This window comes from Empidonax traillii, unplaced genomic scaffold (genome assembly GCF_003031625.1).
Source record: "Empidonax traillii isolate 1590-97213 ecotype Southwest subspecies unplaced genomic scaffold, ASM303162v1 scaffold272:size679582, whole genome shotgun sequence".
NCBI lineage: Eukaryota > Metazoa > Chordata > Aves > Passeriformes > Tyrannidae > Empidonax > Empidonax traillii.
Genome location: NW_020955465.1, coordinates 447610 through 469562, shown reverse-complemented (window position 1 = coordinate 469562; position 21953 = coordinate 447610). Strand labels below are relative to the sequence as shown.

Below are 21953 nucleotides of genomic sequence, written 5' to 3'. Positions count from 1 at the left end.
CGGCGCGGGCAGCTCCGGAGCGGGGGTGGCGGGTCCGTGGGTGGTGGGGCCGGCAGCGACGGGGCCGGATTGCGCTGGGGCGGGGGCGGCCGGTGCCCGCGGCGGGGGCCGTGCCGGGGCGGGGGCGGCGGTCGCGGCGGAGCCGCATCCCGCGGAGGGCGGGCGCAGCCGGGCTGGCCCCGCGCCACGCGGAGGAGGAGCAGCAGATCCCCGGAGCACGTTAAAGAGCGAGGCCGAGCGCGGCGGGGAGGAAGCGAACGGCTCCGTGGAGGCAACGGAGCGGCGGCCGCAGAGCGCCCGCCCCGGCCGGACCTAAGTTCCCGGCAGCGGCTCGGCCGGGCCCGGCGGTGGGTGCGGGATCGGGGCCAGTGGCCGAGCCCGCAGCCCCGCACCATGCCCGCCGCGCTGCCCAGCCTGCTGGCCTGGCTGGCGGTGCTGCTGCTCGGCAGGGCCCGCCCGGCCGACGCCTGCAGCTGCTCGCCCATCCACCCGCAACAGGCCTTCTGCAACGCCGACGTAGGTGAGCGCCGCGGGACCCCCGCCCCGAGCCCCGCCCGGCCCGGCCCGCGCCAACTTCCCAGCGGGGGAAGGGGCGGAAAGTTGGCGCGGGGCGGGCAGGGAGCGGGCAGAGCCCCCCGACTCCCGGCACCTGCCCGCAGCCCCGGCCCGGCCCGGCCCGGGGGTGTGTCGGCGGGCGCGGATGCGCGGCCGGGCGCGGTCCCTCCGGCCGGGCTGTGCCCGACGCTCCCCGCGCCTCCCGCCGTCTCGGGGGGACCCCTACGCCCGGCATCCCTCCAGGGGGCGGCCGGAGCACGGCTCCGCCGAGGCCGGTCCCCACTGGCCGCCTCCCCGGTGAGTGACACGGGTGGGCCCGGCCTCCCCCGACTCTGATGACACCGCGGAGGTACGTGGCAGCGCGGGGCTGGGGCCTGGGGGCGGCTGGGGCCCTCCAAGCATAGCCACGGCACCGGCCCGGATCCCGGAGGAGCCCCGGGAGCCACCGCCACGGGCTTGGTCAGCCCCGTCCACTCCTTATTTCCAGGCATTTCCTTTCCCCCGTCCCACTTTGTTCGGCTTGGATGCTGCTGAAAGGGAGGGCTTGGCAGCGCCGGGATCTGGATTCCTCTTTCTATGAATAATGCCCTTATTAAATTTTAACATATGAACCAAACAGGCCGGCCCCAGTTCCCGGCGCTTCCCTTCCCGGGGCCGTTCCCAGGCTCAGCTGGAGAGGTAACATTCCCAAACACTGAGGCAGCCCCAACCTCTGGATGGCCCTGCCCTGTCCCTTGCTCCAGAGCCAGGATGCTCCTGACAGATTCCCAGGCTTCCAGAGTGCCTTCCAGAACCCACTCTTAGCCTTTCTCCTCCAAGAGGGCAACTCCTGCAGCACTTGGCTGCTGCTCCACGTGCCCGGCGCTGCCCGGCCTCACAGTGAGGCACACTGGGGACAGGGAGGCTTTGAGACAAAATGGAGCACTGGATTTTTGGAGATGCTGCTGGAGCTCATGTCCCTGGCCCGCAGGATGCCCTGTGCCTGCTCTGGCAGCGCGGCTGCGGCTTCCCATCACACTCCTGTCAGGATCAGCTTTCGGGGCACTTGTGACTCACTGCCCATCGTGGGGTGCCGGCTCAGCCCTGACTCAGCTGCTGAGTCACCGTCTGCCTTGGCAGCCCCAGCTGTCTCCACAGTCCCCTGGGAGAGCACAGCCTGGTTGGGCTTTGGTCTCCTGCTGCCCCACTACCCTCAGCAGGTGCCTGTCCTGCAGGTGCCCAGAGCCCATCCTTCCAGGGCAGCCTCCTCCCATCTGTGCTGCCGGCAGTGCTGGCACCTTCTGGCTCCCAGCACAGGTGCCCTGTGCCGCTTGTATGTCAGTCGTGCCTTGTGTGGGTCCAAGTGGGGACAGTGCTGGTTTTCATGATGGAGCTGGGCATGTCCTGGGATGATCCTGTGATTCCCGACCTTTTGCTGCTTCTCATTTTCCCCCTGGATGCTCTCTGGAGCTGGGATGCTCCTCAGACAGCTCCATCCCTGCAGGTGTGCAGAGCCCAGGGAGAGTCTGGGGCCCTTGGTGCTGCTGGGACTCTTCCCAGCTGCTGTGACTGGAGGGGCCCATGTCCAGGCTGGGCCCTTGACAGAGATGTGGTGGTGTGGGGATGGCTGATGTTCTGCGGTGCTGGGTGGGTGCACCCGAGGTGGCCTGTGGGCCCCAAGGCTCACCCTCAGCCCTCAGTAGAGGTGGTCAGGGTGGGTACATTATGGGGTCTTGGTCCTGGGGGCTGGCATCCCTGCTCCATAGCATGGAGAGCACCTGCCATATCCCTCTGTGCCTCCCCATGGCCCTTTTGCCTTTGCACCTGCCCCTGCAATTGCTCTGCCCTGGAGCAGGGCTGGAGCAGCTGCAGCCCAGGGCTGCACTTCCAGGCAGTACAGGGGAAGGCCCATGCCACTCTGTGTTGGACATGGGGTGCTCGAGCGACTGGGGGTCATGAAGGGGCTGGGTGTTGTGTCACTGGAGCTGGTGACTTGCAACAAGTGACCTGCCAGCCTACGCTTGCACATCCGGGCCAGTGAGATGAGCAGGGGGTTTCTGCAGGGCCCAAGGACTTGGGGCTGCCCTGTCCACCCTCCCTTAGTAGAGCCATGCCTGGGCAGTGGGGACTGGAGGTGCTCTGGCAAGGCCACTCCACTGCAGGAGATGCTCAACTGCCCGGTGGGGCCACAACCAGGCCAGGGGCCACAGCAGGAAACCTGGTTTCTGCTCTGTCTCTTCTGGAGCAGCGTGGGGATGTGGAGGGTGAGCAGGGTGATGCTCAGCCCTTTTGGGCACGGCCGTGGCTTTGGCCCTGTGTGGCAGCGCCACTCCTAGAGAGGCCGATGGGGCAGGGGAGAGTGGGGGCTCGGTGCTGCCTGGGGCGGGGGCACCTGGGCTGCGACCCTTGTTAGTATTGTGCCGATTCCAGTCATCCCAGTGCTTGGTTCCTCGGGACGGGGGCACAGGAAGTGTGGGGGCTGCCAGCAGCCAGTAGGGACCGCGCAGAGGAGGAGGTTTGGTGGGAGTGGTGAGAGCCGACCGTGCCGGGGAAGTGCGCGGCTGCCTGCAGACCCCGCCGAGCCTGGCGGGGCCCGGCAGCTGCCGGAGCCCCCCGCGCTGATTGGGCTCCCCGCGCCCCCGTCACGGCCGGGATGACGCACACGGCCATGGCAGAGCCACGGGCACCGGGGAGCTCCCGCGGCCTCCCCACTGCGGGACCGCCCCGCATCCCCAGCCTCAGCATCTCGAAAGCGCTGTGCCGGGGCGGGGTGCGGGCGGGCGCTGGAGCGCAGGCCGGCATTTGTAGGGTGGTTGTTGCTCGTGTGCCAGGCAGAGCTGGGATGCAGGAGTCCCTGCCGGGGGTGGTTTGCCGGCTCTGCAGCTCTGCCGGGCTCAAGCGGGGCCGGAATGACCCCGGGGCTACCTTCACTACGGAGACGGGTGCCTGGGCGGGCAGTGCCGGGTGGGCAGCAGACAGTGCTGGCGCTGGCAGCCAGCCCTTCTGCTCTGATGCTGCCAGCAGCCCAGGAGAAGGGAGCTTTGTCCCCTGGGCATCCAGCCTGGCAGCAGCCTCCTGGATGCAACCTCCAAGGTCCTTGGACACCGGTGCTTCCCGGACAGGTGTGGGCAGGGCAGCTTGGAGGGGTTTGAGGTGGGATGGTGAAGGAAGGGGCAGCCAGTCAGGATGCCCTAGGCTGGGAGGAGGGGGCCTGGGGCTAAGGGTCCTTGTGCTGCCCCTCTGCCCATGGGGCACGTGTGGGCACACCAGTGCCCTGAGCTGGGGCACCCAGTATGGGGCCAGGGAGGATAAATCTCACAGCTGGCAAGGCCAGAGAGACATCCTGGTGAGTTTGTGGCACTGAGTGACTGTGTGTCACCAGCTTTGCTCCTGGAGCTGGTGGCTGCCCAGACTGGCAGCAGGAGGGGTGGGTGACATGGCCGATGGGGACATTGGCATTTGGGGAGGTCTAACTGCTGGTCCCTATGCACCCAGGGGTCTCCTCCATCCCTCACCCAGTCTCCTTGTCCCAGGCTCTCCTCAGGGCTCTCTCCACCATCCCTGTGGCCACCCTCCCTGCTACCCTGGTTCCTGGCGGGCGTGAAGCAGTTTGGCTGCGCCGTGGGGTCTTGGCAGGGAAAGCACAGCGCGGCCGTCCCCTCCACAAAGCTGCACTGTTCAGAACAAATCCGCCCAGAATTGGGCTGCATTTTTGTTAAGTGATTCATCAGCACGTGAATGGAAAAGGCTGGAGCCCACTGAACCAGTAACCATTCCCCACACAGGAGCCGTGGGGCCAGCACTGCTTGCACCCAAGTTACGCCGCCGACACTCGGGGCCTGGCACACAGGGACACAGCAGCTGCAGGGCTGAGAGACAAGGGGTGCCCCGTGCCTGCAGTGGCCCCAGCATGCTGCTGACAGAGGAGTGGGCGCTGTCCCCAGGCACAGCTGAGATGCTGCCAGTGTGCCTGGACAGCCCAGCCCTTCCCAAGGGATGGGAGAATGGCTGGGAAAGCTTCCAGTGCAGCCCTGGTACCAGCAGCCAGACATTGCACACCCCAGCCCCTCACAGAGCGAGTGCTTCCCTTGACAGGGGACAGCTGTTTCAGGAAGCCTCTTCTCTGGTCCCTGCTCACACTGGAGCCACCCTCACCTTTCCAGAGTAAGCTCTGCTGGTGCCCACGTGTGGCTGTGCCCCCCTGACCTTCAGCTGAAATAGCCCATCCACGTGCCCCCATGCCCAGCAGTATTTATAGACCATGGTCAGATTCCTCTCTCCTGCCCATGCCAGGTGGGAAAAGCTCATCTGTGCCAAGCTGTGGGTGACCCCCACATGTCCCTGGCTGCTCCCAGCCCAGCACATTTTTGGTGAGGACACGAGCCGGGATGAACTCTGTGAGAGTGCCCAGCTCCCTGTCCCCTGCCCCACAGCACACACACAAAGATAGGAGGGCACCAGGGAGTCCTGCAGGAGAGGGGGTTGGCTTTCCCATGGAATGGAGGTACCCCAGCAGAGCGGGGAGTCCTGCCAGCCCATCCCCTGCAGCCAGGTGTCCTACCAGTGCAGGGAGGCAGGCAGGGCTGGGCGCTGCAGGTCTCAGCATGGGGACCCAGGCAACTCGCACAGCAGAGCACCAAGCCAGCCCCCTGTCCCAGCTGGTGAGTAAGGGTGAGCTGGCTGCCTGCCCTGCCCGCCCGGTGCCCTGCGCGTCACTGCCACGTGCTGAGCGCTCACATGCTGGATCGTGTATCCTGGGCTGTGTGGGCAGCATGACCGCAGGGACCCTGCCATGGCAGAGCTATCCCAGGCTCAGGGTGCCACACCTCTCCAGCCCTGGGGCTCCCAACCTCGTCCTTCAGCACCCAGTGCTGGGACCGCCCCAGGGCCACCAGCGCTGAGAGGACTGTTGCCTTTGGCCAGGCTGCTCAGGGCTGCTGGCTGGGCCCTCACTGCCTCCTCTCAACAGGACATGTTTTCCCGTTGCCGCAGCTCTCAGTGTCCCGGATTGGTTTTCAGGCAGCAAGGGCGGGAAGCAACACCCGTGGCCCTGGTCCTGGGAGGATGCGGGTTCTGCGCCTGCACAGCACGATGCTCCATGTGAGGCAGGAACCAGCAGCTGGAGCATCTCCCTGGTGCAGCTGGGACCCCACTGTGGTGGGACAGATCCCCTGTGCTCCAGGGTGCAAGGGCAGCCTTGTCCTGGGACCCTTGCTCTCCCAGCATTGGGTGCAGAGAGGCTAGCAAGGGTCTGGTGAGGCTGGGGACCCCAGCAAGAGGTGCTGGTGTTTGGTGGGCAGTGCTGGTGCCCACACTAGCCTTGGCGAGCAGCTGGGATTGTGCCACAGGAACATGGCTCTGCTACCCTCTGTAAGGTGATTCTTACTTGAAGATAATTGTCCAAATCGCTGCCTCTGCCCTTCCCTCCTCTGGCCTGGCCAGGCCACTCGGGCACCTGGATGGGGCCCTTATCAGGGTCTGGTTTAATTAATGACAGTGGAACAAACACCACAGTGCTCCCAGGACACTGCAGGCCGATTTTAACTCTCTGTGCCATCTGGGTGATGGGCACAAGTTCGGACAGGGCCAGCCTGCATCCAGGAATCCATCAGAGACCGAGCCAGCACCAGCCAAGGGTGAATGGTCCGGCACAGGTGGTGGCAGCAGGGCTGGGCAATCCTGAGATGACCTTTCCTTATCACCCACCTGGAGGGTGCTGTTGCAATGCTGCCAGTCACTGTCATGCACGTGCCAGAGCCCTGTCCCTTTGGGGACAGCAGGGGACAGTTGGCTCTGTGGACAGCTGAGCATCTGCAGGGAGGGCAGTGGGGTCTGCTGTGTGGGAATCACTGTGGGAGGCAGGGGCTGAGCGGGACTGGTCACCTTCACTTACCTCACCTTTCCCTTGCAGTGATCCGAGCCAAGGCCGTCTCTGCGAAAGAGGTGGATTCGGGGAATGATATATACGGGAATCCAATCAAACGCATCCAGTATGAAATCAAGCAGATCAAGGTAACAGGGCATATCAGGGCAGGAGGCTGAGGGGGACGGCTGAGGCACCCCTGCACCAGCCACTCACTCCTGCCTCTGCTCCCCAGATGTTCAAGGGCCCCGACCAGGACATAGAGTTCATCTACACGGCTCCGTCGACTGCCGTGTGCGGCCGGCTGCTGGACACCGGCGGGAAGAAGGAGTATCTGATCGCAGGTGGGCACCGGAGGGGAGGGAGCTCGAGGGGTGCCAGGATAGTGCTGACCCTCCTGCCTTACCCATCCCTGGAGACACCTGATGTGTGCGCCTGCTCCCTGGGCGTGTTCCCCCCCATCCCTCAAGCTCCTACCGATCGCCCTTAGGTGACCCCCCGGCTGTGTCCGAGCTACACTCAGCAGCCCTGGCTGGGGCAGGCGCAGCTCGGGGATGAGCCTCTGCTCCCTGGGGGGTCACCAGAGACAGTGCACAGTGAGGGGACCCAGGCACCCCAATCAGTCTGGGGTCCTGGGGCACTGGGGGGACCCCCTGAGTGGTCTGTCTGGCCTCTCTCCAGGTAAGTCAGAGGGCAATGGCAAGATGCACATCACACTCTGCGACTTGGTCTCCACTTGGGACTCGCTGACCCCGACCCAGAAGAAGAGCCTAAACCAGCGGTACCAGATGGGCTGCGAGTGCAAGGTGAGTGACCAGGCTGTCCCCCACACCAGGGGGATCTGCAGCCCCCAGGGAGCGGCAGGTCCCGTGGGGAGATGCTCTTCCCTGGCCTGCAAGGATGAAGTTGTGCAGAGACAGCAGATTGCCAGGCAGACAGGAAGGGTGGCTGAGCCTCTGGCTCCCTCTGGCTGGGAACCGAGGCCAGCCAGGGGTTCCCTCAGTCCCCCTACATCAGGGTCATGTCCCCACCATGCCTCACAGTGCAGAGTCAGCCTGAAATCTGTGTTAAGAGATGGGGGAGTGGATGAAGCAGAGCTGTGCAGGACCCCCCAACCCAGCTGCCCCACACTGCTTCTTCCCAGCCCAGTGTCCCCCGTCGGGGTGATGGGTGACAGTCTCTGTTGTGCACAGATCTCGCGCTGCCTCTCCATCCCCTGCTTCGTCTCCTCCTCGGACGAGTGTCTTTGGACAGACTGGGCGATGGAGAAGAACAACGTGGATGGGCGGCAGGCCAAGCACTACGCCTGCATCAAGAGGAGCGACGGCTCATGTGCCTGGTACCGTGGCATGGCCCCCCCCAAGCAAGAGTTTCTCGACATCGAGGACCCCTAAGCCAAACAAGCGCATTCCAGTAGCCAGTAGAAAAAACTTGCGAGATGTTAGACTGGTCCATGCTGATATCAAACCCTGGAGACAGCATGAAAATCTGCTCGGCCGCGGGGGTCACTGGAGGCTGCCACGTGCATGCGGGGGGCAGGGACGGGGACCCACTTCGTCACAGGCACCTGGCAGTCCAGGGCCACACTGGGAACTTGGGTTTGTGCAGGGCCGAGCAGGGTGTGGGGTCCGGTCCCCCTGCCAGCATCATGACTCCCCAGCCATGCTTGGCCCTGCCCTGGCAGCTGTGAAGGAATCGAGCCCTTCTGAGTGGCGGGAGCTGCCCCAGCTGCGTAGCAGGTCTACCAGTGCCCCCGCCGCGGGAGCCGCCCCCGCAGCTCTGGCCAGGCAGCCCTCCCCACCACAGTGCCCAGAGACCACCCTGTCCCCCTCCCCACCCACTGCCCATCCGTCCCCTCGGGGTGCAGGAAGGGTACCTCTCTGGGCAGGGGCTCCTGAGGGCTTTACCATGCAGCAGAGCCCCCAGCTGAGTGCAAGGGGCTCCAGGCCTTTCACAGGGCCAGAGGACTCGTGCAGGTGCCTTGTCCGAAAAAGCTGGAGGGGCACGTTAGCGTATCAGGGGTGATCCCCACGTGCACCCAGGCACTGCTGCCCCTCTCTCCACATGTTCCTCTCTCCAGTGGGCTCCGTTCCCCTGCAACCTCCAGCAGATCCTTCTGCAGCTGCCACCGTTGGACCTGTTGAGACCCACCGGTGGCAGGGCAGCTGCAGGAAAACCTGTCCCCTCCAGTGAACCCCCTGCACCCTCGGCCCCACATTCTCTGAGCCACCTCCACGCTGCAGCAGTGCTGGCGTGTGTCGCAGAGCTGCCCCGCTGCAGTGCCCGTGGCACCGGCATGTGCACCCACGGCTTTGGGAGCATGCCAGGAATGCTCCCTGTGGCCCTGCGTCCGGGGGCGTTTTCATGCTGTGTGTCCCTGTAAGGTTTGAGATGTCATACTGGACCAGTCTGGGCAATTGCAACATATTAAAGAGAAAAATTAAAAAGAAGGAAAAAGAAAAAAAAAAAAAAACACCCAACCTTTACTCAGTCCCGACCGCGCATCCCAGGCGCTCTGTATGGCTATACCCGCTGTGCTCCTGTCGCTGCTGCTCCTCTGTCTTTGACTTCAATATCGCCACTTGTTTTGCCGCCGGCTCTGTGGTCCCTGTGCCGTGATTTCCGTCTCCTCATCCGGCGCTGGAACCGCCCCGGTACCGGCGGGGGGGTCCGTGCCGGGAGCTCCCGGGGAGGGGAGACGATGGGCGGGGTCCCTGCGGTGGCTCGGCCAGGACCTCCCCGGCTCCCGCCACCCCCCGGATCCAACCGAACACCCCGGGGCCTCCCGGTCCTCCTCAGCCGCGGAGAGGAGGGATCCACGCGGGACCCCGGAGGACAAGGAACGAGAAGGCGAGGGGAAGAGCTGCTGCAGGGCCACCTTCAGAGACCGGCGGCAGCGCTGAGCGCGGGGTCCGGCGGGGCCGGGACCGGGACCGGGACCGGGACCGGAGAGGGGCGGGGCTGGGGCTGTGAAGGGGCGCGGTCTGTGCCGGAGGGGGCGGGCTCGGGGTGTGACGGGGCCGGGCCACGCCTCGCGCAGGGCCCCGTGTCCGGTCCCGCGTGGGGCGGTCCCGGGTGGCACCGCTCGCCTTGCGAGTGGCGGCCGCGGCCCGGCTTCGTCTCTCGGTTGGCTGTTCCGAGCGAGCGGGCGGAGCGTGCCCGGCCCTGAGCAGGCTCCGCGGCCGCGCAGAGGCAGAGGCAGAGGCGGAGCGGGGCCGCCCCGCGGGGCCGGCGCGGAAGGAGTTTGTGGCGGCGGCGGGCGAGAGGCGTTGCGGTGACACGTGCGTGCGGCGGGACCCGGATGGTGAGCGCTGCCGGGATCGGGCGGGACGGGCCCGGGGGCGCCGGGATCTGCGCTGCGCTCCCGCCGCGCTCTCCTGCCCTGCCAGCAGGGCCGCCCGTGGGCAGCGGAGCGGCGGGACCGGGCGGGTCGCACATGGCGGCGGGCGGGCCGGGGCGGCGCGGCGGTGGCGCCTGGGGGGCGGCGGGCGGGGGGCGCGGTGCTCACGGCGAGCGGGGACCCTCTGTGTGGACCGGGACGGGCGGCGGAGGCGGGTCCGGGCCGCGGCCGGTGGCTCTGAGAGCCGGAGCGGGACGGGAGGGGCCCCCCGCTCAGCCGCCCGTTCTCCGCAGCCGCGGCCGCCGGGCCCACCGAGCCGGCCGCCCACGGCGATGATCGCGGAGAAGCTGCGGGAGGCGCTGGAGCCGGTGCGGCGGGAGGCGGCGGCGGAGCTGGGCCGGCCTCTGGCCGCCGCCGCCCGCTCCGTGCTGCAGCAGCGCATCGAGTTCGCGCCCGCCCGGCGCGGCCTGGCCGGGCAGCTGGAGCACCTGCGGGACAAGTACGAGCACATCGGGGCCGAGGCCCTGGGCCGCCCTCTCGGCATCGCCGGCAGCCCTCCGGAGCGGCCACAGAACCCCCCGGGTGAGTGGAAAGGGTGCGGGCACACCCACGTGCTCCCGTGCCCTGCTCCCCTTTGCCCCCTCGGGCTGACCACTCGTTCTCCACAGGGCGCAGCCCAGCCTCCCCGAGGCCCACGGGTGACGGGATCCCCGCGCCCCAGAAGGTGCTCTTCCCAGCCCAGCGCCTCTCCATGAAGTGGGAGCGTGTACACCGTGTGGGCGCCGGGCTGAGTAATCTGGGGAACACCTGCTTCCTGAACTCCGCGCTGCAGTGCCTGACCTACACGCCACCACTCACCAACTACCTGCTCTCCCGCGAGCACGGACGCACCTGTGAGTGGGGACCCCAGTTCGGGGGGCCGGGAGGGAGGAGCAGCGTCTGCCGGTCCTGCTCGCAGTGCTGTGCTCAGCACCTCTGCGCCTGGCTCTGGTGAGGGGGTGTGGGTGTTGGGTTGCACCTTCTCTGCTCTCTTCTGCCTGTTTCTCCATCAAGAGGCTGTTCCTGGGTCCAACTCATGTTTCCTGGTGATAGCAGTGTTCCCGAGCTCAGCATCTCTGCCTCTGGGGAGACTTTGTCTCTGCTGAGTGTAGCCAGGACTAAGATAGGCCCAACAGACCTGCTGGCTTCTCGGGGGCTGAGCTGAGGGGTTCCAAATAGCCCCTGCCTGTGGGGACTGCATGAGGGCAGTGTGGCAGGCCCTGCTCCAAGCTGTCACCCTGGGGAACACACAGAGCTTGCAGCCCTGTCTGTAGGACTCCGGTGGGATCTACCCCTCAGAGCCAACCCGTGGGCTCATCCAGTGAGTACCTGGGACCTGTTTTCCATCCATGTGGATACTGTCTCACCAGGGGGCTCCCATGGCTGGTCCTGTGATGGGCTCTGCTGGTCGGTGTGGCGTGTGCTGGTTCTCATGTCTCTGGGATGCCCCAGAGCTGTCTTGAAGCACAGGGCTCGAAGGGAAAACTGAGTGTGGCTGTAATCCCTTGTGCTGCCTCCATCTCTCCCGAGTTTGCCCCCAACGTCCCATTGTCTCTCCTGTTCCAGGTGCCCACGGAAGCTTCTGCATGATGTGCACTATGCAGAACCACACGATCCAGGCTTTTGCCAACAGCGGCAATGCGATAAAGCCACTGTCCATCATCCGAGATCTCAAGAGTAAGGATGGCTGCCCTTCCCCCCATAACTAAAGTGGAAGCAGAACTGTTGGGATTGAGGCACATTTGGCCAGATGGCTCCACTGAGACAACTCACAGAGCCTGCCGGGGGGCTGCCTGGGACTTGCCCCATGGCTGGCATGAGTCTGATGTCTGGTTTGGGTTGAAGGGGCTTGAACCCCAGAGTTCCTGCCCCAGGGGAGGAAGGGACGGCCAGCATCTGTTGGAGCACATGCTAATTCCTCCCTCTCTTGTAGAGATTTCCCATAATTTGCGCTTCGGCAGGCAGGAGGATGCACATGAGTTCCTGCGTTACACCATTGATGCCATGCAGAAGGCCTGCCTGAATGGCTACACCAAGTACGTGGGGCCTGATGGCCCGTCACTGCTCTTTGCTGACCCCTCCCTGGTCCCCTGTGCTCATGGGAGGGGACTGTGGGGTGAACATGTCCCCCAGGTTGACCTTATTGTGGGGAGGTCGTGATTTCAGGGGCCTCGTGTGTGGGGTTCAGCTCTCTGGCCCTCAGGGATGTGGTTCTGGGCTGTTGTTTGCCTTCTCCTGACTCCTTCAGCCCGGCACAGCTGCAGTCCTGTCCCAAAATCCTGAAGCTGCTATGGGGTGGGATACCACCCCAATTGCCAAGGGATCCAGGCATGCTTGCTAGCTCAGCCCCAGTTGTGTGGCTGTGGGAGTGCAGCTTCCCTGAGGCCCTTTATCCCAGGAAGCACTGCCTTTGGCTGCAGCACCCAGCTCTGACCTTCAGCCAGGAGCCTCTGCTCCTTCGAGAGGAGGGTGCGTGTTGGGGCCCGGTGCCATCCTTTGGCTGTGACACGGGGACAGCAGGCCAGTGGGGGCTGTGATTTCCTGCGGCTTCTGGAGCTCCACGGCCCAGCCACTGCCCAGAGCATGGAGTGGGGCTGTCCTGATGACACAGGGGTCCCACAGGAGTGGCTTTTGCAGAGGGGTGGTGTGAGATCTGGTGCTGCTGTCTCTGTGTAGGTTGGATCGCCAGACCCAGGCCACGACCCTGGTTCACCAGATCTTTGGCGGTTACCTGCGGTCCCGTGGTGAGTGCCAGCTGCCAGGGCCAGGGTTTGGGCATTAGAACTCTTTGGGAAAATGGCTAAGCATGTGTATCTTATCAGGAGCCACAGTCAGTTGGTCCTGCGGTACCTGAGGGTTGTGACCCCAGTTGTGGTGATGGGAAAAGCTGCTGGCTGTGTGCCACCAGCAAAGGGATCCATCTTCCCAGCTATCCAGCAGCATTTGCTTTCCTAGCTCAAAATGGAATCACCAGCCTTTCTCCCTGCCAGGCTGTGAATCCTGATGTTCACATCCCAGAGCCCAAACCCAGACTGGGGGTGGCAGGTACAGGTGTTGTGTTTGTTGGGGTGCGCTCATGGCTCTTCCTTTTGCAGTGAAATGCCTGGAGTGCAAGACTGTCTCGGACACCTATGACCCTTACCTGGATGTGACACTGGAGGTCGAGGTAGTGAGGCAGGGTTAGGGTTGGGGGGCTCTGCCCTCGGGAGGATGTTCCTGCTCTGAGGCTCCTTAACCTGCCAGTGTGCAGGCGTGGTGCCAGCGGGAGGGAAGCAGCTCCTGCTGTTCCACTGCCTTCTCTGTCTGGCAGAGCAGGACCCCGTTGCCTGAGCGGGAGCCACGACTCCTCTGTGGAGGCTTGGCGGTGTTGGGTGCAGAGCAGCCACCCCCTTGGTGTGCTGGGGGCAGGCTCGTGGCTTTGGGGCAGCCTGTGGCCCTGTGCTGTGTGCTGTCTCCTGGACCAGGCACGGAGCACAGCTGTGGTGTGAACAGGCCCCTCGTGCCCTGAATTCCACTTTGTCTTTGCAGCGAGCCGCAAACATCGTGCGGGCATTGGAGCTGTTCGTGAAGCCGGAGCAGCTGGGGGGGGACAACGCCTACAGGTGTAGCATGTGAGTGTGGGGGGCTGCAGGCTGGACGGGGCCCACGGGTGTGGAAGGCTGCCACAATATGGAGGGGCTTCTGTACCTGCTCCACAGCTAAACTGTGAGGTACAGAGCCACGAAAGCCTATGATGAATCCTACCACTCCTCAGCTCCCTCTGCTCATGAGGAGGACCTGGGCCAGCAGACGTGGCCACAGGCAGGTACCTGGAGCAGTGCCTGGTGTCAGCATGGTCATTCCCATGGGGTTTGCCATTCCCATGGCCAGGGCAGGCAGTCGTCTGGGTGGTGGAACAGCTTGAATAGCTCAAGGTTTTCCTGGGCAGGTGCAGGAAGAAGGTGTCAGCCAGCAAACGTTTCACCATCCACCGAGCCTCCAATGTTCTCACGATCTCACTGAAGCGCTTTGGCAGCTGCGGCTCTTCAGGTGGAAGGAAAATCACCAAGGTGAGTGCTCAGCAATCCAGAGCAGGGGCTGTGTCCTGGTCCAAGGGCAGGGCAGGAGGTGGTCCTGGTACAGGCCTGCAGCCATTCCCCCCTGCATGGGGGAAGTTGGGCTCATCCTGGCATCTTCCTCACCATGATCTCTGCCTGGGGAGAGCGTGTCCCCTCCCTCGGGAGGCAAGACTCGTAGGACAGCAGAGCCAGTCTTGATCTGGCAAGAAAGCCATCTACTGTGCAGCCTCCTGAGACATTCTCTCTCTGCAGGATGTGGGATACCCTGAGTTCTTGGATATCCGCCCTTATATGTCTGAGCCCAAGGGTGATCCTGTCACATATGGACTCTATGCAGTGCTGGTGCACTCTGGGTACAGCTGCAATGCAGGCCATTACTTCTGCTATGTGAAGGTGAGCCTGGGGTGCTCTTTTGACACCCTGCCTGGGCTGGGGACTGGGTCCTTGTAGGGTGCAGAGAGGTGGGTGCTCGGCAGAGAGAGTGGTGTTGAGCACTATAGGGGACACAGGCTGTAGTCTGCTGCAGGAAATGTGAAGTTCTGCTCTGGCAGAGTCCCCTGGCCTGCCCTGGGTCATCTGTGTGTTTTGGGGAGAGGAGCTCTGCTGATGGGTACTGTTCCTGCTGCTCTGCAGGCCAGAAGTGTCCCTGGCCACAGCCTGACCCTGTTCTCCTCCTGGGCACAGCCTGATCCTGTTCCCTCTTCTTCTGCAGGCCAGCAATGGGCAGTGGTATCGAATGAATGACCACGAGGTTTACCCCAGCAACATCAAGGTGGTCCTCAACCAGCAGGCCTACATTCTGTTCTACCTGAGGTGAGAGAGCACCCTGTGCCTCCCAGCCCCTCTGCCCCTGCTCCCAGCGTCTGGGACAGAGATGGCAGCACCTGCCTGGCTGGGGGAGGGAGCTTGGCCCAAGCAACCCCAATGCTTGTGTGTGTGTGCTGGCTCAGGGTGGGAGGTGGCAGGGAGGTGTCCAGCTTCTTGTCATGGCTTTGCTGGTAGCACCTCACCTCCTCGGAGTGCCTGGCTCCTGTTCCGTGAGCGTGTCTGCCAAGACTCACGATCGCTCACACCCCACCACTGACACCTGCACTTTGCCTTCCCAGGCTCTCCAGCCCGAGGAAGAGCTCAGCAGGGCCTGTGGCCAAGGCTGCCTCCAGCCCGTCCAGCCACATTGGTGGCGACTTCAGTCAGGTGAAGAAAACCGAGACTAATGGGACCTTGCCCACACCCCCGGCGGGCCCGGTGAGTCCTGACGGCGCTCCCGGCCGGTGCTCCCGGGAGCTGCTGCTCTGCGGGGACCGGGGTCTGCAGCCACTGGGAGACAGGAGTGTGGGAGGAGAGTGTGCAGCAGGGATCCTGATCCTGCTGAGCCCAGGGATCCTGGAGGGCAGTATTCCTGTGTCTGTGGCGCCTTGACTCTCTTCTTACTGAACTTCTCTCTTTCTCCTTGCCTAGAAACAAGACAAGCTGCCGGGGAAGGGGCTGCTAGGCCCAGACGATGTCGGAGTCCCTGTGTCCCGCAGCGCTTCTGGCGTGGGGCTGAAGCTGACAAATGGAATTGCTCAATCAAAGCTGCCCTCTCAGACCCCATCACCCAAACTGCCTCACAAAGCCACCCACAAGGACATACCACTGACCCATGATGTATTCCAGAGGCCCAAGAAGCCACAGACACCTGCCGTGCCCAGAGCAGGCTTCCATGTCACCAGCACTGTGAGTGGGGCCAAAGTGGGGGTGCCCCCACAGGGGACAGACAGAGAGAAGCCTCCTACCTCATCCAAGCTGCTGAAGTCCAACCAGGAGCTTGGTGGCCATGGGGCGATGGCCGGGACCCTGAAGGATTCCCATGGCAGCGCAGTGGGGCAGCTGGCCAAGGAGACCCACAAGGCCAAGAGCAATTCCAGCAGCTTCTGCAGCTCTCAGGGAAGGAACTTTGGCACCCACCTCCCCACTGGCCCTGGCACCAAGCCGGCTGTCCCCAAAGACTCTGATCTGGCTGCCCCCAAAAACTCCAGGACAGTCACTGTGAAACCCTCCCCACTGTGCAGTGCCGTTCAGGAGCAGGGCAGCACCACATCACCACCACTGGCCAAGAAACCGTCACTTTCTGCCAAAAAGGTGAGTCTGAGCTTCTGCCCAGAGACTCCACTCAACACCTTCTGACCTGAGATTGTGTTGGAGGAAGTGTAGAGCTACTGCTGGGCGCCTGCTGAGTTGGGAGTGGGTGGGAAGAGCCCCCCAGGGTGGTGGTGGCTGCTCTGCCCTCCCTCTGGGTCGGCATGTGCCAGGGCCTGCTGCTGTTCACGTCCCTGAGGGATGTGGGAGGATGGCTCCTGCCCCTTTCGTGGGATGGAGGGGTGGCCTCGGCACCTTCTTGGGGTCACGTTCCGTGGGGTGAGTGGCAGCAGTGATGCTGCTGCAGGAGGGTGTGGGTGCCTTCTCCCCAGGCAGTGTGTGGGACCAGCCCTCGGGGCTGCAGTGCAGTCAGGCTCGGGATGGTGTGCTGGGGTTCCAAGTCTTTAAATTTCTTTCCTTCCTTTTTTCCTTTGTTCTTCTAACTGAAAACACTTCTGATTCTTCCACCCCCTATTTCCCTCCCCCTGTCTGTATCTGTTCCCCTCCCCTTTCTCTGGGCTCCCCTTTTTCTCTTGGCTCATGGAAACTCCTCTGCTTTAGACCACCAAGTTTTTATTTATGTCAATAACTGCAGGGCAAACTCTCGCAGAAGGCGAGCAGGAGTGACCGCCACGCACTGTCCCACCCTGACTCCACTCCTGGGCCTCTGGGCAAGTCCAGGTAAGCAGTGCCACCGCTCCCAGGCTCCTGCGTGTCAGCAAGGCCAATGACAGCCTCGGCGTGCTCCGTGGGGCATCTGTGTGGCCTCTCAGCTGGCTCTCCTGTTCTCCAGGGCTGACAGGGCAGTCTCTGACTGTCAGCACAGGGTGGGAGGGAGCTTTGCAGGCCCTGACCCTGGACTAGTGTCCCATGGGATCAGGAGGCACCAGCCTGGTCTAGATCTTGCTCCAGCTTTCAACAGCAGTATGTGCTGCAGCAGTGCTCGCTCTTGCCCTGTCTGCTGTGGGACAGTGGTGCACGGTCTCTGTGAGCACTTGTGGACCAATGTCTGATTTCTGATTTCATGGCCAAGATGGCAGCAGTCAGGGTGGCATAAGAGAGGGGCTTCTGGGCTTTCAGATCAGCCTCTTTCCCTGTCCTTCAGCCTGCCCTCATCTGCTCTCAAACAACCAAGTCCTGAAAAGTCTTCCTTCAGCTTCACGCTCAGCTTGGACGCTCAGCTCTTAGCCTCCCCGCCGGCCCACGATTCCACTGCCCACCCTTCACTCCACCTTCCTTCCGGCAGCAGCGAGAAAGGATCCAGCCAGTTGGAAACAGAGGGTTCCTGGAAAAAGAAGCGTCGAAAGAGGAAGCGTCGTAGCACAGACAGGAACTCCTGTGCTGTGGCTGTGGGTGGATGTGGCTGTGACATGGATGAAGTCTCCAGTCCATCTAAAAAGGAGAGATTTGTCCCTTCAGAGGGCTTCAAAAACAAAGACTGCAGGCCCCCCAAGAAGGAGAGCATTGGATCTCAGAAGGACTTCATGGAGAAAGACTCCAGGCCCCCAAGGAAGAAGAGAATTGTCTCTTTGGAGGGTTTTGTATCCGCTGTGGGGAAAGAGACAGAAGGCGAGGGTCCTGGTGATGGCCTGGGGGGTCTGGGCTGTGAGGACATGGAGAGTGGGCCCAAGCAACACATGCCAGAGCCCAGTATTGACTTGGGCATAGAGCCAACCTTCTCACTAAAGAGGAAGAAGAAGAAGAAAAAGAAAAACAGGATCAAAGACAGGCCATTGGAGAGGACAGAAGAGTGCTGCTCTGAGTTGCTGTCACTGGACAGGTGAGGGGCACATGAGAGCCTGAGGTCAGGCTCCCTGGGCCATGGTTAGGGGCTTCTCATCTTCCTGAGGATGGGATGTGCCTTGGCATGGATCCAGCTGGAGCACCCACTTCCTTGGGGTGGGTTCACCCCTCCCCGAGTGCAGTGCGGGTGTCCCTGAACCCACCGCCCTGCAGTGCTCAGACTTCCCTGCTCTGGTCTGGCTGGAGCAAGCTGACCCTGCTGCCTTCCCCAGCTCCAGGAGGGCTGAGCTGGAGCCTTGTGAGACACATCGGAGCGTGGAGGCTGGAGAGCGCAAGCAGCACAAGCGCAAGTGGATGGAAAGCCTCAGCAGCCCGGCTGCCAACGCCGTCCCTGCCACCACCACCACCCCAGGTGTGACCATGTGCCCTGTCTGGTGCCTGGCAGGGCTGAGCCAGCCACTCACCTGCCCATGGGCCCCTCAGAGCACTGCTGTGCATTTCCCAGTGCTTGCTGGTCCCACAGTTGCCTGTCAGTGCCCGTCATCCTGCCCCCCATCCTGGGCTGCCCTGCCCCAGACCTGTCTGCTACTCCTGTGGGACAGCCCAAGAGCTCCCAGCTGTGCTCTGGAGGAGGGGTGGGGACAGGCTCCTTGAGGGGTGACAATTTGCCCCGATCATAGGTCCCGGTGTTCCCAAACACCCTCTGCCATCAGTGTCTCCTGGGGTAAGATCTGCCTTGGAGAGGGAGGGTCGCAGGAACTCCCCAAGCTCCCCCAGCCCGTCCTCACCCCGCCTGTTTCTGTAGTGGCAGCGTGTGCCAAGGACAGCCAGACTGGAGATGAGAGACACACCTTGGCTGCCCTGAGCCCTGCAGTCAGCAATTGGGCTAGCACAGCCCCTGGGGGCCAGCAGTCCAGCGTGGTGGGCGAGCTGCTCCAGGACTCGTTGGACAAGGCTTATGGCAAACAAGGTAATCCTGGATGGCCTGGGTGGGCAAGCAGCCGCACAGCCCCCCTGCCCCAAGCCCTGCATACAGGCAGGCTCTGCCAGGGTCTGAGCAACCCCTGCTCCAGCACAGGCAGTGATGGGGCTCCTGGAGCCGGGTGAACCCAGCTGGGGGCTGCCAGGGGTGGCACAGGGTGGGGGTCCGAAGCAAGGGGCTCCATCCTCGGGCCTGGTGGGGGAACAGTGCAGGCAGGTGCGGTGGAGCACAGCCCTGTGCTCCTGCTGACCATGCAGCTCTGCAGTCTTGACCTGGCAGGGTGAGATTTCCGCCGTCAGCCAGGATGCCATTCGGGACACGGCGTTGGCCCGGAGTGAGACCGTCATCGATGAGTGGGACCAGGAGTTCGACAAAGGAAAGGTGGGTGCTGACCGTGTGCTGGGCTGGGGCAATGGGAGGAGGCTGGGGACTCTGCCCTCTGACCTGAGAGCCTGCCTGCCTCTGCACAGGTAAAGAAAATGAAGAAGATGAAGCAGGAGCGGAAGAGAGACTCAAATCCCTTCCAGAAGCTGCAGAACAAGCGCAACTTCTGGTTGATGTCGCATCCTGCCAAGATGGCCAGTCTGGGCCACCGGCTCTCAGGTGAGTGAGCTGGGGGGAGGAAGGGGGTGGCAGCCCGATGGGGGCTGACGCTGCTTCTTGCCTCACAGGTTGAGATCTGCATCCCCCAGACAGCTCATGAAGCAGTCCCAGGTGAAGGACCAGGGGCAGGCAGCACTGTCCTGGGAGCTGTTGGTGGACCCTACTCAGAGAGGAGGGAATGCGGCCCCTGTCCTGGGGTCATGCCTTCACCTTCTGGAAGCTTCTTTTCCACCTGTGAAGGAGCCTGCCCATGCTGTCGTGCCTCCAAACATGCCTTGGCCAGGCTCCTCACTTCTCCGTGCCTCTTCCCCTCCTTTCCCCAGCCCACACCTGCGGGGGCTCCTGGCAAGTGCCTCAAGATCGTCCCCGCTGCTCCGTGTCACTGTGCCTCCCGCTGCCCTTCACCTTCCCGGATGCCCCCCCTCCGGCGCTCCCTGACCCCCGTTCCCTGCGCAAGCCGCATTGAAAGCCTCCTCTCCGCTTGTCCCGGCCCCGCGCTGGCGCGGGGGACATCGGTGGGCTCGGTGCGGGGATGGGGCGCTGCCGCCGGGGCCGCGGGCACTGAAGGACTGGATTTAAAGGAATAAATCCCGGTGTGTGTCCATCGGTGGGCTCGGTGCGGGGATGGGGCGGGCGGCGGGCACTGAAGGACTGGATTTAAAGGAATAAATCCCGGTTTTGTCCATCGGCCCGCTCGGGATGGGGGAAAGGGGCGGGGCCAGGGAAAGGGGCGGGGTCGCTGTAGCTCCGCCCCCGGGCCCACGTGACCGCCGTGGCGGTCGCGGCGCGCTCGTCACGCGGGCGGGGCCGGAGCGGCGGCGGGATGGAGGAGGAGGAGGGCGGCGGCTGCGGTCAGTGCGGGCCGGGGGTCCCGGCACCCTGCGGGACGGGGCGGAGGGCGAGGGCTTAGGGCGCACCTGGGCCGGGGTGAAGCGCCGGGGTTCTCCGTCGTCCGCGCTGGGGCGGAAGCGGCTCTCCCGGGCGGGCGCGGTTGGGCCGGGCCGTTCCCTTCCCAGGTGCGGGACGGGGGGGCGGCGGGACCCGGTGTCAGAGCGACCGCGGTCTTCGGGCGGGCGGGGCCGGGGTGGCGGAGGAGGCGCCGGAAGGAGCCGGCACCCAGTTGCCGCCGCCGGCACGGGGGGCGGGCGAGCCGCGGGGCTGCCCCCCCTGCGCTCCCCGCACTGCACCGGGAGCTCCGGGACCTGCTGCTCGCACTTGGCTCTCAGGTGCCCCCGCGGAGCTGCTGCGTCCCGACCCCGCAGAGTTCAGGGCAGGGTCGCCTCGATGGCGGCTGTCTGTCACAAACCCCCCTGGCTCGGGACACGCTCCAGGCCGGGCAGCGGCGGCTCGGGGGCTGCAGGTTCCCTCTCTCTCATGCCCACGCAGTTGCCTCTCGCTTCCCTCCCTGCTCCGTGCCTGCCGAGCTTTCCCTCCCGATGCTGAGGACCGGGCAGGGGAGTCAGTGCCTGTGCCGGGCCCCTCCGAGGCAGGTTCCTGTGGTCGGCAGGTGATTTTACCTTCAGTCAGGGTGAGATGTGAGCCCGTGGCCCCGGTGGGGGAGCCGTGCTGGTGGCCGTTCTTCCCGCGGGAGCAGCCGGTGCCGGTTCGTGGGCCTCCTTCCTTCCCTGCACAGCTGTGCGGCACAGCCGATTAGGAACTGCTGTTCCACCCCAGAAGTGACTGTGCCTGGCTGCGAGGACTTCACAGTGCGAGATAAGGTGCTGCGGCCTGGCTCGGGCGTTGTCAGACACAACCCGTTAGCGGGAGAGCGCCGCGGGGAGCGATGCAGCGAGCAGCCTCTCACAGCTTCCCGGAATTACCTGGAAGATGTCCCGGGTCATCTGTCAGCATCACAAGTGTCCTGCTCACCCCACCCCCAGGGAGCAGCACAGCCACCTCCAACCCTCGCCGCTGTCCAGGGGCGACAGAACCCCGCAGCTGCCCTGAAGCCCCTGAGCTGAGTTGGTCTAGCAGGGGACATTCTGCTGAGGCCACAGCATGGTGGAAGCCGACAGGGAGACTTGCTGGTGGGATTTTGCTAATGCCAATGTCTGACCCACAGCTCACAACCCCTCTTCAGCCTATCTGCCTCAGCAGAGAGCAAATCCTGGAGCAAGCAGCTGGTGGCACAGATGTGGGCTCCCCCTACTCCTGCCGGAGCGTGGGGCTGCACTCCCTTCCCCTTCCCATCCCCTCCCCATGGGATGGCGGTGAGACCAAGCCCATCCTAGACCTCACCGTAGCTGAGTGAGCGTCGCAGCACGGGTGAAACGCCTCTGGACCATGGGGCAGCAGTGTCCTGCTAGGGGGTATCCCAGCTGCTCCTACCCCATCGAGCTGCAGCACCAGCAAGAGGAAGTGGGGAGCACGGTCCAGTCCCAGCACCTTGTCCTGAGCTCGGCCCCATCATGGCCCAGGGTGAGAGGGATTGGGCAGTGCTGGTAATCCTGCTGCACTCAAGGGATTACTGCTCACTCTGGCCTGGGGATTAAGGGATTTCTCTAAGCGGGGTTGATGCAGCCTCCAGCAAAGCGGCTTGTGCCTGGGGGGCCTTTCTGTCTGGGGCAGGATGGATGCATGGAGGCAGGATGGGCAAGGTGTGGGCAATCTGCAAAGGAGGGTGGGCTGCCACATCCCCCAGCAGGCCAGGGGCTTCCCCACCCAGGGAATCCC

General features: G+C 63.9%; 2 protein-coding genes and 1 long non-coding RNA gene across 3 annotated transcripts; all 3 read left to right on the top strand.

Annotated features, from left to right (window-relative positions):
• Nucleotides 1–175: 175 nt before the first annotated feature.
• TIMP2 (TIMP metallopeptidase inhibitor 2) lies at nucleotides 176–8994 on the top strand. The gene is made up of 5 exons (XM_027889850.1): nucleotides 176–520; nucleotides 6446–6546; nucleotides 6633–6741; nucleotides 7079–7203; nucleotides 7591–8994. Exons 1-5 carry the CDS (start codon nucleotides 394–396, stop codon nucleotides 7789–7791), a joined length of 663 nt encoding a protein of 220 aa, XP_027745651.1. The 5' UTR covers nucleotides 176–393; the 3' UTR covers nucleotides 7792–8994.
• On the top strand, nucleotides 804–1168 carry LOC114060380. The gene is made up of 2 exons (XR_003571875.1): nucleotides 804–904; nucleotides 1043–1168. It is a non-coding gene; the product is annotated as an uncharacterized LOC114060380 (long non-coding RNA).
• Nucleotides 8995–9657: 663 nt separating the features above from the next.
• Nucleotides 9658–19882, top strand: USP36 (ubiquitin specific peptidase 36). The gene is made up of 20 exons (XM_027889839.1): nucleotides 9658–9701; nucleotides 10031–10319; nucleotides 10406–10630; nucleotides 11343–11453; nucleotides 11710–11812; nucleotides 12453–12520; nucleotides 12872–12942; nucleotides 13305–13387; nucleotides 13705–13825; nucleotides 14087–14227; nucleotides 14547–14647; nucleotides 14941–15079; nucleotides 15293–15955; nucleotides 16548–16633; nucleotides 17058–17732; nucleotides 17968–18107; nucleotides 18501–18665; nucleotides 18943–19058; nucleotides 19148–19280; nucleotides 19349–19882. Exons 1-20 carry the CDS (start codon nucleotides 9699–9701, stop codon nucleotides 19351–19353), a joined length of 3438 nt encoding a protein of 1145 aa, XP_027745640.1. The 5' UTR covers nucleotides 9658–9698; the 3' UTR covers nucleotides 19354–19882.
• Nucleotides 19883–21953: the final 2071 nt, after the last annotated feature.

Coding starts and splice junctions, on each gene's coding strand:
- TIMP2 (XM_027889850.1), top strand. CDS start 394: ATGCCCGCCGCGCTGCCCAGCCTGCTGGCCTGGCTGGCGGTGCTGCTG. Junction 6,742..7,078: donor GAAGGAGTATCTGATCGCAG/GTGGGCACCGGA, acceptor GCCTCTCTCCAG/GTAAGTCAGAGGGCAATGGC. Junction 7,204..7,590: donor AGATGGGCTGCGAGTGCAAG/GTGAGTGACCAG, acceptor TGTTGTGCACAG/ATCTCGCGCTGCCTCTCCAT.
- USP36 (XM_027889839.1), top strand. Junction 10,320..10,405: donor GCGGCCACAGAACCCCCCGG/GTGAGTGGAAAG, acceptor CGTTCTCCACAG/GGCGCAGCCCAGCCTCCCCG. Junction 11,813..12,452: donor TGCCTGAATGGCTACACCAA/GTACGTGGGGCC, acceptor GTCTCTGTGTAG/GTTGGATCGCCAGACCCAGG.